This window comes from Gymnoscopelus microlampas (assembly GCF_963454915.1).
Source record: "Gymnoscopelus microlampas genome assembly, chromosome: 12".
Taxonomy (NCBI): Eukaryota; Metazoa; Chordata; class Actinopteri; order Myctophiformes; family Myctophidae; genus Gymnoscopelus; species Gymnoscopelus microlampas.
Genome location: NC_139949.1, coordinates 54,054,498 through 54,067,727, shown reverse-complemented (window position 1 = coordinate 54,067,727; position 13,230 = coordinate 54,054,498). Strand labels below are relative to the sequence as shown.

The window sequence follows — 13,230 nt, the reverse complement described above, 5'->3', positions numbered from 1 at the left end:
CCTTCATACCAGTAACCTGTAAACTGATTGTATGACATTCTGTATAGTAGTGTATATATCTGTCTGTCTCTTATATGTCGTCATGATTTGTGTGCATGGGGATCTCATCTTAAACAAGCTACGTGCTTAACTGAGCTATCCAGTTTAGTAGACCTTGTATTGAGAATTTGTACTTCCATGTACTGTTATGTACTGTCATGTACTGTTCTCATGTCTTACTAAATAAAGTACATCAATCAATCAATCAAAAATCATCCCGCCCCTCCTGGAGCATAGCCTACTTTATCGTCAATTTTAGAATAAATGGGACCATAATTTAGCAAAACGCATATCATGATGATTGAAAGGAGACTTTAAACTAGCGACTGGAAGCATATAGAATTTGTGACAATTTTTATTACGGTAAGAAAATCTAGTCTAAAGTTTGTCAAAAACCCATTCACTTGCGTTAAAATAAATTCTTTCTGACACTGCAGGTCGGCGCAGGGTAAAACAGTGCCTCACTCTGGCCATTCATAAGCTTCCGTGTTGGCCTCATCGTAAATATCCAAGCCTTGCCCCTTGGAATTAAATAACATAAGCCTAACCTAACCCTAACCCTAACCCAACCCGAAATATAGTAAAAAAACGCCCAAAAACGTCCACAATTCGCGCAATTAACCGCACGGGTCCCGCGACTGGTGTGCCCCCCCACAATTTTCAACTGCCCCCTCAGTCATTTCATCCTGGCGCCAGGCCTGTTCCAACGTTTGCAGGAGCGGTCTGTTTTGAACAAAATGCCTCAAATCATGAACGCAGCACCCGATTACTGTGGAACTTTGCACGCAAATTCCCACTAGGCCAAGGAAGAGCATCCATGTATTTATTTTTAGCGGTGCCAACCGCTCTACACTTGGCTTTGACACCGTGTCTGTGTGTCTGTGTGTCTGTCTGTGTGTCTGTGTGTCCGTATGAGCACGGCAAAGAAGCAACACATACAAACACACGCACACACACACACACACACACACACACACACACACACACACACACACACACACACACACACACACACACACACAGACTTGGATATTGCCTATGCCATCTCCTCTCATTGGCCACACGTGCCACCGGTTATCAAAGAGGGGTCCAGGGACCCCCAGGGACGTACGCCCGTATGAGCACGGGATGAGCACGGGATTTTAAACAGCTATAACTCCAGTTTGCAGCATGCCACCAAGTCCAAATTTGGTATGTGGACTTAGACCACCAATACGGGACCAGCGTGAATTGCTCAAGCCCCGCCCCCTCTGTCTTCCCATTGGCTGGCCTTTAAACAGCCATAACTCAAGTTCTCAGCATGCTACGGAGTACAAATTTGGTACATGGACTAAAACCACCAATAGGGACGAACTGTAATTACTTAAGCCCCGCCCCCTCTGTCTGCCCATTGGCTGGCCTTTAAACAGCCATCATTCCAGTTTGCAGCATGCTACCAAGTACAAATTTGGTAAGTGGACTCAGACCACCAATAGGGACGAACTGAAATGAGTTACACCTCGCCCCAAAGGCACCGCTTCCTTCACACAGGGTGTTATTTTTTATCATCTCATGGTGGCGCTACAACGGCCCACTTCACGTTTTGGCCTATAACTCACTGTTAGATTAGTGCTGAAACTAGCAGTTCTACACATTAGTGTTAACCTACCTGAACATGTCAGTGTCGGTGGAAGTGATTGATTCCTGTCACAGTTAAAGTGGTGTGTGACACTGGTTCCACATCTCAGCTGTTTGCACATCATATCAGCACTTATTCTGGTGCTTTCATTACAGGTGATCTTCCACATGTCACCATCCTCCACCTCCATGTTTCCAGAACAGACATTATCCCCGTCTACCAGCCGGAAGATGGGATGATCTGTAACATAAATCCTTATGTTTCAACACTAGAGCGCTGTCTGTCTGTCTGTCTGTCTGTCTGTCTGTCTGTCTGTCTGTCTGTCTGTCTGTCTGTGTGTGTGTGTGTGTGTGTGTGTGTGTGTGTGTGTGTGTGTGTGTGTGTGTGTGTGTGTGTGTGTGTGTGTGTGTGTATGTATCTGTTACTGACACAGCTGATAATAATATATTGATGAAGACCACAGAGGTAACAATCCTACCTGAACATGTGATGAAAGCAGGTTTAGAACAGTTAGCAGGCTGAGGGTCACACTGCCACAGATGATCCTCATTCCTGGTTCCTGTACAATGAATTCTCTTGCCGTTGGATGTGAATCTCTCTGGTGATGTCATTTTCATGGGGTCAGGCACATCTCGTGCGGTTCCACATTTGAGATCTTTGCACACGAGGTCAGCTTGTTCCTTTGCTTTATGCCAGAGGAACAAACAATACAGATGCTTTATTATTTCATTGGAATCATATGAAATTCTACTGACAACAGAGACCAGACAGAAACATCCACCAAAAAAGTTGCAGAGGGAATCATTAATGCTGTTCAAACTTACAGGTAACAACCCTTTGTTTTAATAAGAGCATTACAGGAATGTATGATGATAAATGAGAACATTTAAGTTCAAGGTATATTGTACAGTAGAAATAAATCAAAGCATACATACAGGCAGTGTAACTCTTACCAAAGTTGTCAGAACAAACATAGTATTTTGAATTGCTTCCATTTGAGGTTGTGTTGAACTGGACAGCTCCGGCACATTTAAAACCATCCAAACTCATTTCAATCTGATCTACAAAAAAAAAAAGAAATATACAAATACAATTTTAACAGTGAAATTAAACAAAAAACTCTGTCAGTCAATCACCTCAGATACATCACATGCATACATTATACATATACATCCACACAGAGTATAGTCCAGGGGCCAACACTGATATTTTCACAAATTGGTACCACCTGAGGTGGCCGTAAAGTTTTTGTATTTTTGTATTCCTACATGTCTCTAGTTTATATTTTGGTATGATACATCTTCCAATTCAGTAGCTTAATGGCAGTTATCACTACCTACCGGCTAATGTATCCGGTAGGAGACACAAAGTAGAATCTTTGTGTCTCCTACCGGAAATACACCCGGGCATCAAATTATTGCGACAAAAAACAAAATATATCCATGTATTCAAGGCTTCATGGGGTGTGCAATTGATAACTTCTCAGATTTTTGGTGTTTGCAAAAAGACTGCTTTCCATAAGCTTGTAAAAGTTGACCCTCCTTCGGTCTAGGGTGGTCATAGCTGAATGGGTAGAGAGTCCCCCTGGGAAACTTAAAGGAGGCCTTCACCCAAAAAATGATTATTTTCTGTCAATTGCACACCCCATGAAGCCTTGAATACATGGATATATTTTGTTTTTTGTCGCAATAATTTGATGCCCGGGTGTATTTCCGGTAGGAGACACAAAGATTCTACTTTGTGTCTCCTACCGGATACATTAGCCGGTTTAGAGTGATTACTGTCATTAAGCTACTGAATTGGAAGATGTATCATACCAAAATATAAACTAGAGACATGTAGGAATACAAAAATACCAAAAATGTACGGCCACCTTAGGTGGTACCAAAATCTGCCTTGGCCCCTGGACTAGTAGTGTCATCAGTGGGTCGTACCCAGGGGGCGGAGTCGCTCGGGGAGAAACAGATTTCCCCCAGCTGGTATCGACCGAGGGATGTGGGGTTCTCAAACTCATATGCTGTATTAAAAGTATACCAATTTAAAAAGCAGGCGTCATGGCTTGCCAGATCACAGGCACAGAACCTTGTTGCCACTCGACAAGGAACGCTACATTAGCAAATTAAACAAGAGTCTGACTGGAATGTTGACTGCACAGAGGATCCAACACAACACAATGGCCCGAGGTTATCGGATTTAATCACCTGTTAAGAGACACTAGGGGTGTCACGATTCACTTACTCACGATTCGATTCAAAATCGATTCCTAGGGTGCCGATTCGATTAAAATTGCGATTCTGCGATTAATTGATATTCGATTCGATTCTGCGATTTATTTCGATTTTCTACCCCAAATCACTTTGCTTTAATTATACTAGAACATTTTAAAACAATTCTGAACAATATAAACCATGAAAAGTTGAATCATACACTTCAATGCAGCTAGATCATGTCAGTCAATCTTTCTGACATTGATTTCAGACAAAGTGCCAGTGGAAAAGGTAATAACTTATACAAAATAATAAATAAATAAAATAGAATCGATTTTTTATATTTTGAATCGATTTTAAAATCGTGGCATTAAGAATTGCGATTTATTCATGAATCGATTTCTTTTGACAGGCCTAAGAGACACTATTACATTTACTATAGATATAGATCAATTAAACTTAGCATAACATCAAAAAGCAAAAACCATTCATTCATCAATGATGTCTATAGAGCACGTTTTAGTGAATTCCAAGTACAGGAGAAATCGACGCCATTACAGTTTGGAAACGCATGTTCAACATGCAGCGATTTACACACAAAACAAGCCAAACCCGGCTATCCTCGTTTAAAAACCTACAGATAACGAAATTGTAAATCTGGGAATGAACACGGAGCTAAAGCAGTGTGTAAATCCTGCATGATATTAAATGGCGCACAGCGCACTTAGCTGATAATGGCGTTGGCACCGTTTTACTGAGGTTACGTTTAGGAATAAGGTTATGTTTAGGCATAGTTTTACTGAGGTTACGTTTAGGAATACCAGGTGAATCCCGGCGGGTTTGCCCCGGGGCGACTGTGTTTTGGGACGAGTGTTTTGGGAGTCAGACGGAGATGGAAAGAGGGAAACAGATCTCCGATCTCAGTGGTGCTTGTGCTGAAACTTGACTCATGCAATAAGATATAAAGATAATCTGATAAACCACATGAACCCCATCTTACGTATTCCGGGGGGAACATAAACCAAACATTGCCAATCTAGCACACAGTTACAACGCTTCGTGTTCCGAAGCGCAGTGAGCTCATAGATTGGAAATGTTTGGTCTTTTTAGTCACATATCTTAATAATAACTCAACTTTTCCGAGGGCGAGTGGACGATTGTGTTCCAGCTGTCCTTCTGATGGATTTTTCTTAGCTGACAATGTTTCTATCGTCCATAAAATAGCTCTGAAAGTGATCCAAACGTTCGTGTATGATGTAACTCTATGAGGCAGATCGTTCTGTTTTCCCCCAAGCTAAAATCGAGTGGGGCGTTCCTGGGCGTTCCCGTCTATCTCTGTGTGTATCTATTCTATACAGTATGTTACAGTTCATGAGGGAAACCAGTTCGTTTGGGAAAAGTGGAACGAGGAGTACTTGTTTTTCCGGCACGGGAGACCGGGGTCGGGCCGTGGCCGAGTGTCTTTGAGACCACGCCCCACGAAGGAAATAAAACGTGTTGTTTTACTGATATTTGCCACTGATCTGCCCAGAGATTTGAGAGATAGCTCAGGATAGACACACAGACAACAGCTAACTCTTTCAGAGCTATGCCCTAATAACTTCCTCCAACGCCAGCAATAACTGCATACACTACATACAGTGGCTCAGGGGTAGAGTGGCCGGGTAGAGTGAACTGTAAACCGCAAGGTTCCAAGTTCCATCCGGGGCTGGGGAGCTCCCCCAGAGTTAGTGTGGAAGTGTCCTTGAGCAAGACACTGAACCCCTAATTGCTCCTGATGAGCAGGTTGGTGCCTTGCATGGTTTCCTCCTCCATCGGTGTATGAATGTGTGTGTGAATGGGTGAATGTAATGCACAATCTATGTAAAGCGCTTTGGATAAAAGCGTTATATAAATGCACCATTTACCATTTATTTATTTTACACTAATGAAACAAGGCATCATTATCTTTCTTACCGCCACAGGTGACATGAGCGTTGGAAGTGCATGGGACAGAGTCATTGTACTTGGCCATGCAGTGCCACAGTGACTCCTCAGTGCCTTTACAGTTCATGTTGTCCAGTATTCCATGTTGTTGAGTCCTTGTGGTGCCAGTGAAAATCACCTAGAGAGAGAGAGAGAGAGAGAGAGAGAGAGAGAGAGAGAGAGAGAGAGAGCAATACGCATATATAGTATAACATTGGTATGTTAATAGAACCAAGGCAAAAACATAATGGTGACTGGTCATGCCATTACACAATAAAATGTAATGTAAATGTGGGCTTAAAGTGTAAAGAAGGACCTGTAAGGTCAGTGTAACACAGATAAGTGATCATTCATATATTAACCATAAAGAATAAGATCTCACCTTGCCACAGCCCAACTCTCTACAAAGCACTTCTCCATCCTTTCTGTCCCAATCTGAGCCACACACAGGCTGCAGACCCATAGAACTACTGACATGAACTGTACCAGAGCAATCACTGACACTTCCATTGTCCATGAGAGTTATGTTGATCCTTTCTGTTAAAAGATAAAGGTTAGGACCAAGTTAAAAGATCATTTAAAGATAAAATGAGTTAAATCACATAAACATGATCTGTTTTATGTGTTTTAAATTATGTTTGAACACTTCTTTATTGTGCATCATTCTGTATTCCATTATTATTTAACTAGAGGTTTGGGCCCATACAAATCTAGAGTTCGGGTTTGCCACGTGACCCTCACACTATGCCGCACTGCTGATCTGACCAATATGCCCATATATGGGCGTATCAGAGGCACCCAGGGGACATGCAATGACTACGTTTTTGCCCCTGTCCGTCAGTCCGTCCGTCTGTCTGTCCGTGTGTCTGTGAGGCCGATTGAGACCACCAGGAGGCCAATTTTTGCAAAAACATGTATTTATATTTCTCCTACAGATTTCGTCCAAACATCACGCAAATCAGTACAAACTAGAAAAAGTGCTCCTCGGAGCACAGGTCTCCGCCAGGTCAGGTACGTTATTGTGGCCTCCTGGTGGCGCTATAATAGGTCAATGTGAAAAGGGTTCCATTTATTCTTAGGTCGTTCACGGCAATCGGACACTGCATTCATGATTTGAGGCATTTTGTTCCAAAAATGTGTTTTGCTAAATTAGACCTGCTGGTGGCGCTATAACAGGCCAATGTGAAAAGGGTGGCATTTCTTCTTCGGCCTAGGGGGAATGTGTTTGTGAAATTTCACGGAAATCGCAAGCTGCGTTCATGATTTGAAGCATTTTGTTCAAAACGGAGCAATCCTGCTAATTTTGGAAGCCAACCTTGGATGGAATATGGGAAATCGGACAGATCCGTGTTGATCACATGACTATAGAGATACTGTGTACCGTTTTGCATGACGTTTGGATAAAATATGTAGGAGTAATGTAAAAAAAATGGGTTTTGCACAAATCGGCCTCCAGGTGGCGCTATAACAGGCCCATGTGAAAAATTTGAGGCAGAGGTTCTGAATTGGCATCCAGGGAGTGTGTGTGCACAGTTTCGCAGCGACCGGGCCAACGGTGCCAGAGATTAGCTGCTAACACACGGACAGGACACACACACGGACACACACACGGACGGACGGAGGGTAAAACATACTCTCTCGCCATGCCTTTCGGCCTGGCGGAGACAATTATCTCTACAGTCATGTGATCAAGACGTATTTGTCCGATTTCTCGTATTTCATCGTGATTGGCTAAGATTGGTTTACAAAGTTTGCAGGAGCAGTCTGTTTGGAACAAAATGCCACACCGATTTATTTTTATTTTTCTATCGTCTCATGGTGGCGCTACAACGGCCCATTTCACGTTTTGGCATCCAACTCACTGTTAGCAGAATCTGTCTTGATAGATTAGTGCTGAAACTAGCAGTTCTACACATTAGTGTTATGCTACCTGAACATGTCAGTGTCGGTGGAAGTGATTGATTCCTGTCACAGTTAAAGTGGTGTGTGACACTGGTTCCACATCTCAGTTGTTTGCACATCATATCAGCACTTATTCTGGTGCTTTCATTACAGGAGATCTTCCACATGTCACCATCCTCCACCTCCATGTTTCCAGAACAGACATTATCCCCGTCTACCAGCCGGAAGATGGGATGATCTGTAACACAAACCCTTATGTTTCAACTGTGTGTGTGTGTGTGTGTGTGTGTGTGTGTGTGTGTGTGTGTGTGTGTGTGTGTGTGTGTGTGTGTGTGTATGTATCTGTTACTGACACAGCTGATAATAATATATTGATGAAGACCACAGAGGTAACAATCCTACCTGAACATGTGATGAAAGCAGGTTTAGAACAGTTAGCAGGCTGAGGGTCACACTGCCACAGATGATCCTCATTCCTGGTTCCTGTACAATGAATTCTCTTGCCGTTGGATGTGAATCCCTCTGGTGATGTCATTTTCATGGGGTCAGGCACATCTCGTGCGGTTCCACATTTGAGATCTTTACACACGAGGTCAGCTTGTTCCTTTGCTTTATGCCAGAGGTAACCAACAATACATATTATTTTATTTTATTGTATTTTATCTTAATCATGTAAAGTGCATTATCAATACTACTAATTTAAGTTAGGTATATTGTACAGTAGAAATAAATCAAAGCATACATACAGGCAGTGTAACTCTTACCAAAGTAGTCAGAACAAACATAGTATTTTGAATTGCTTCCATTTGAGGTTGTGTTGAACTGGACAGCTCCAGCACATTTAAAACCATCCAAACTCATTTCAATTGTATCTACAAAAAAATAAAAAAAGGCAAATGCAATTTTAACATTGAAATAAAAAAATAAAAAAATGTGCCTCAGAAACATCACATGCAATACCGTATGTTACAGTTCATGTGGGAAACCAGTTTATGTGGGAAAAGCGGAACGAGGCCTGGTCTTCCAGCACGAGGGACCGGGGTCGGGCCGAGGCTGAGTGTGTTTGAGACCACGCCCCTCGAAGGAAATTAAACACCGGGGAAAAACGCGGCAATTAGCCGGTTAGAACGTCGGCCGTTTGTCGTCGTTATCGTTTTTTTTTTCTTGTCTCTTCATATATATATATATATATATATATATAGTGTATGGCGACCCTGCATGCTAACACAGCGTTATGATCTTACCTGAACATGTAATCCATCTCACTGAGTCCTGGTTGGAGACACTGACCCCCAACCTCTGAAGTTCTGACATTTCCACAGCTGATCCTCAGACCCGTCACAGCTCACCTCATTGATCCAGACCTTATCAGATATACTGGCTTTATCAGGTTTCATTGTGTAGGACTGTCCGCTCACAGCCTGTCCACAGCCAATGCTCCTACACACCACATCTTCATTGTTCTGCTTCCAGTTATCCTCTCCAACAAAGCCCCATTCACTGTTATGAAATATGTGAATGTAGCCTTCACATGGGTTAGAACCACCTTTAAGGATCAGCCTGTCACCTGCATGATTACACTTTATGTTAATATAGATACTTAACACAATGGTCTTCAAAGTGAGGTCTTTGAGGAGGTTTCCAGGGGAGATCTATGATCAGTGGTCATCTATGGAATCAGAATAGACTCTTAATTATCTGTAGCCGTAAAAACAGATTTGTACTCGTAATTCGTAACAAACAGTCTGTAAGTGTGAATCAGATTTGTAAAGTGCAATGCGTAACTCATATTGTCAGATTTGTAACTCGAATATCAACATTTGTAACTCGTGTATCAACATTTGTGTGTCAACTTAGAAATTATAAAGGCAAATGTAGTTGTTAATGTGCACGTGTGTGCGCGGATAACCCCCCCCCCCCTCCCCCCTCCCCGACCACAATGCTTATATGACGGTTTTAAGATGACCCAATGTTATTCTCCACAGAGAAAAACTTCTGTGACACAACGGATGAGCGAGTGACATCAGGAGATTCAGGACTTCTGTAGTCTATTCAAACTCCTCTTACCTCCAATGTTGGATGTTCGTCATCTACTGGAGGCACTCGGTACTGTTTCCAATATGAATTATGAATTGTTGTGGAACAACAGTCTCAAAATTATCCGTGCACAACCGTGCAAATTAACAGCTACATTTGCGTTTATAATTTCTAAGTTGACACACAAATGTTGATACACGAGTTACAAATGTTGATATTTGAGTTACGAATGTTGATATTTGAGTTACAAATGTTGATCTTTGACTTACAAATCTGACAATAAGAGTTACGAATTGCACTTTACAAGTACAAATCTGTTTTCACGGATACAGATAGATGAGACTGTTGTCGCAGTCTCAAAATTACTCACACACATCCGTGCACATTAACAGCTACATTTGCGTTTATAATGTCTAAGTTGACACACAAATGTTGATACACGAGTTGTAAATTTAGAGACACAAATACAAATTACACTGCATGCATAGGTGATTTTATTTTTTACAAGTTACGAATCATATGACTAACAGTAAGGTAAAAGAGTCTCATAATACTCACACAAATCGGTGGAAAGTCATAAATAAATCTCCTTCTAAAATGTATAAGTTGACACACAAATGTTGATATTTGAGTTACAAATCTGACAATAAGATATACGAATTGACTTTGAGTACAAATCTGTTTATACGGGTGGGCTACAGATAATTAAGAGTCTATTCATAGTCATCCTATTGTTTTGTTTTTGAGTGGTGCCAGACACTCCTACATATGACCGTGTGTGTTTGTCTGTCCGTCCGTCTGTATGTCCGTATGTCCAAGCACCGCCTCAACACCTGCAGCTGATTGCAACACAAAGATGCAACCAGTCACGCATGTGCACACACACACACACACACACACACACACACACACACCCACCCACCCACCTACACACACACACACACACACACACACACACACACACACACACACACACACACACACACACACACACACACACACACACACACACACATCCACCCACCTACACACACACACACACACACACACACACACACACACACACACACACACACACACACACACACACACACACACACACACACACACACACACACACACACGCATGCGTGTAACATGCAGACCATGCACACACACAAGCCAGCAATGCACATGTGCACACACACACACACACACACACACACACACACACACACACACACACACACACACACACACACACACACACACACACACACACACACACACACACACACACACACACACACATGCGTGTAACATGCAGACACAAGCCAGCAATGCACATGTGCACACACACACACACACACACACACACACACACACACACACACACACACACACACACACACACACACGTAACATGCAGACCTGTGAGGTGCACCGTTGCTCCGGTCTGCACCAGACTTGAGAGTATACAAAATTTCTGAGCATCATTTGGGACAGTAAATGAACATGGTCAAAACAGGTTGATAAGTCTGTTGCAGCGATGGGAAGAAGTCTGTTTGTTTTCAAGAGATGTACCAAATATTTACCACAACAATGCATTCCCCAAATTGTGCAAACACTAGCCTCACTCATTTGGATGTTTGTCCAATGGTTTGGTCTAGTGCTGCCAAAAAAAAGATTTAATAACATTATAACTGGTCCAAAATAGAGCTCTATGGCATTTTGGGATTGCCTTTGGTGGAGGGGTGCAATACGTTAGTCCGACAGCGCATTCCTCCGACAGCGCAGTGCTCCGACATTAAACAGTAAACCCGAACCAAACCCGCACCCTAACCCTAACCGCACGCGGATGCCACATAGTCGGAGAAAAGGTCTGTCAGATTAACGCATGCCTCCCTGGTGGAGGACAGACTTCTTATTTCCCTACTGTCTTTTGTCAGAGGAATTATTTCATTCGGGTCCCAGCTGTCCTGTATGGTTTAGCTCCAATAAACACACCTACAACACCAGACATTCATCACAAGATTTCTTTACGCTTCCCATCTCAAAAAATAATTCAATGTAACACACAGTAATGTATAGAGTAACTAGAAAAAGTGCTCCTCGGAGCACAGGTAGGTTATTGTGGCCTGCTGGTGGCGCTATAATAGGCCAATGTGAAAAGGGTGCCATTTCTTCTTAGGTCTTGCAAGGCAATCGGACACTGCATTCATGATTTGGTGATTTGAATTTTGTAAAAAAAATAACAGGCCAATGTTAAAAGGGTGGCATTTGTTCCTCAACATAGTGTGAATGTGCGTGCAAAGTTTGATCGCAATCGGACGCTGCATTCATGATTTGTGGCATTTTGTTCTAAACGGGCCACTCCTGCAAACTTCAGATGTGAATATTAGCCAATCGGGATGGAATATGAAAAATTAAACAGATCCGTCTTGATCACATGACCATAGAGATCATGTGTACCGATTTGCATGAAATTTGGATAAAATCGGAAGGAGTAATGTAAAGAAATATGTTTTACATAAGTCGGCCTCCTGGTGGCGCTATAAAAGGTAGATGTGAAAAATGCAGGGCAAAGGTTTTTCCTTGACCTCTAGGGAGTGCTGCGCATACAAAGTTTTACACAGATTGGTGCAGTTATAGGTAAAAACACGAATCGGGCTGTTATGTGCGTGCAAAGTGTCACGGAAATTGCATGCTGTGTTCATAATTTGAGGCATTTTGTTGAAAACGGAGCAGTCCTGCAAACTTTGGAAGCCATTTTTAGCCAATCAGGGTGGATTATGAAAAATTTGAAAGACCCGTTTTGTTTAATGACTATAGATATATTGCGTAACGATTTGCGTGACGTTTGGAAAAAATATGTAGGAGTACTGTGAAAAAATAGGTTTTGCAAAAAGCGGCCTCCTGGTGGCACTATAACAGGGCCATGTGAAAAGATTGGGGCAGAGGTTCTGAATTGTCATCCAGGGAGTGTGTGTGCACAGTTTCACTGCGATCAAGCCAACTGTGCGGGAGATTAGCTGTTCACAGACGGACGGACGGACAGACGGACAGACGGACGGACGGACGGACAGGGGGTAGAACATACTCTCTCGCCATGCCTTTTGGCCTGGCGGAGACAATGAAAGAGCTGCAAAGTCTTCCATCACAACTCCTACAGTCAATAAGTAAATCTGATCTTAAAAAAAAATTTAAGAAATATCTTTAAGAATCTGCTTTTTGATTAAGGCTAACTGCACACTGTTTAATGTTTTTAGATATTATAACCTAGGGTTACGTATGAAACCCCGGTTTTATTAGTAGCGTAAGCAAGTGCTTACTATGGGATATCAACGCCCCCTGGCGATCACACAAAGCAATAACAGGACTCCCGGAACTCCAATGTCCATTGGATAAGGGTCGTGTGACGCAAAACCGGAAAGCGGTAGTGGTATAAGTACCACTGCGTCAGAAGAGCTCCTCCTCTGAAAC

General features: G+C 42.5%; 1 protein-coding gene across 1 annotated transcript in view; it reads right to left on the bottom strand.

The window, feature by feature from the left end:
* Positions 1 to 7,842, bottom strand: part of LOC311057462 (scavenger receptor cysteine-rich type 1 protein M130-like) — a gene marked incomplete at its 3' end in the record, with an annotated part of 38,206 nt that extends 30,364 nt beyond the window's left edge. Inside the window, exons 1-3 of the mRNA XM_084074419.1 lie at positions 7,760 to 7,842; positions 6,212 to 6,366; positions 5,821 to 5,968 (exon numbers count right to left, since the gene is read on the bottom strand). Of these exons, the coding sequence (XP_083930545.1) occupies positions 5,821 to 5,968; positions 6,212 to 6,346 (283 nt within the window). The 5' untranslated portion in view covers positions 6,347 to 6,366; positions 7,760 to 7,842. The remainder of the gene's footprint in view (positions 1 to 5,820; positions 5,969 to 6,211; positions 6,367 to 7,759) is intronic.
* Between the last annotated feature and the right edge of the window lie 5,388 nt (positions 7,843 to 13,230).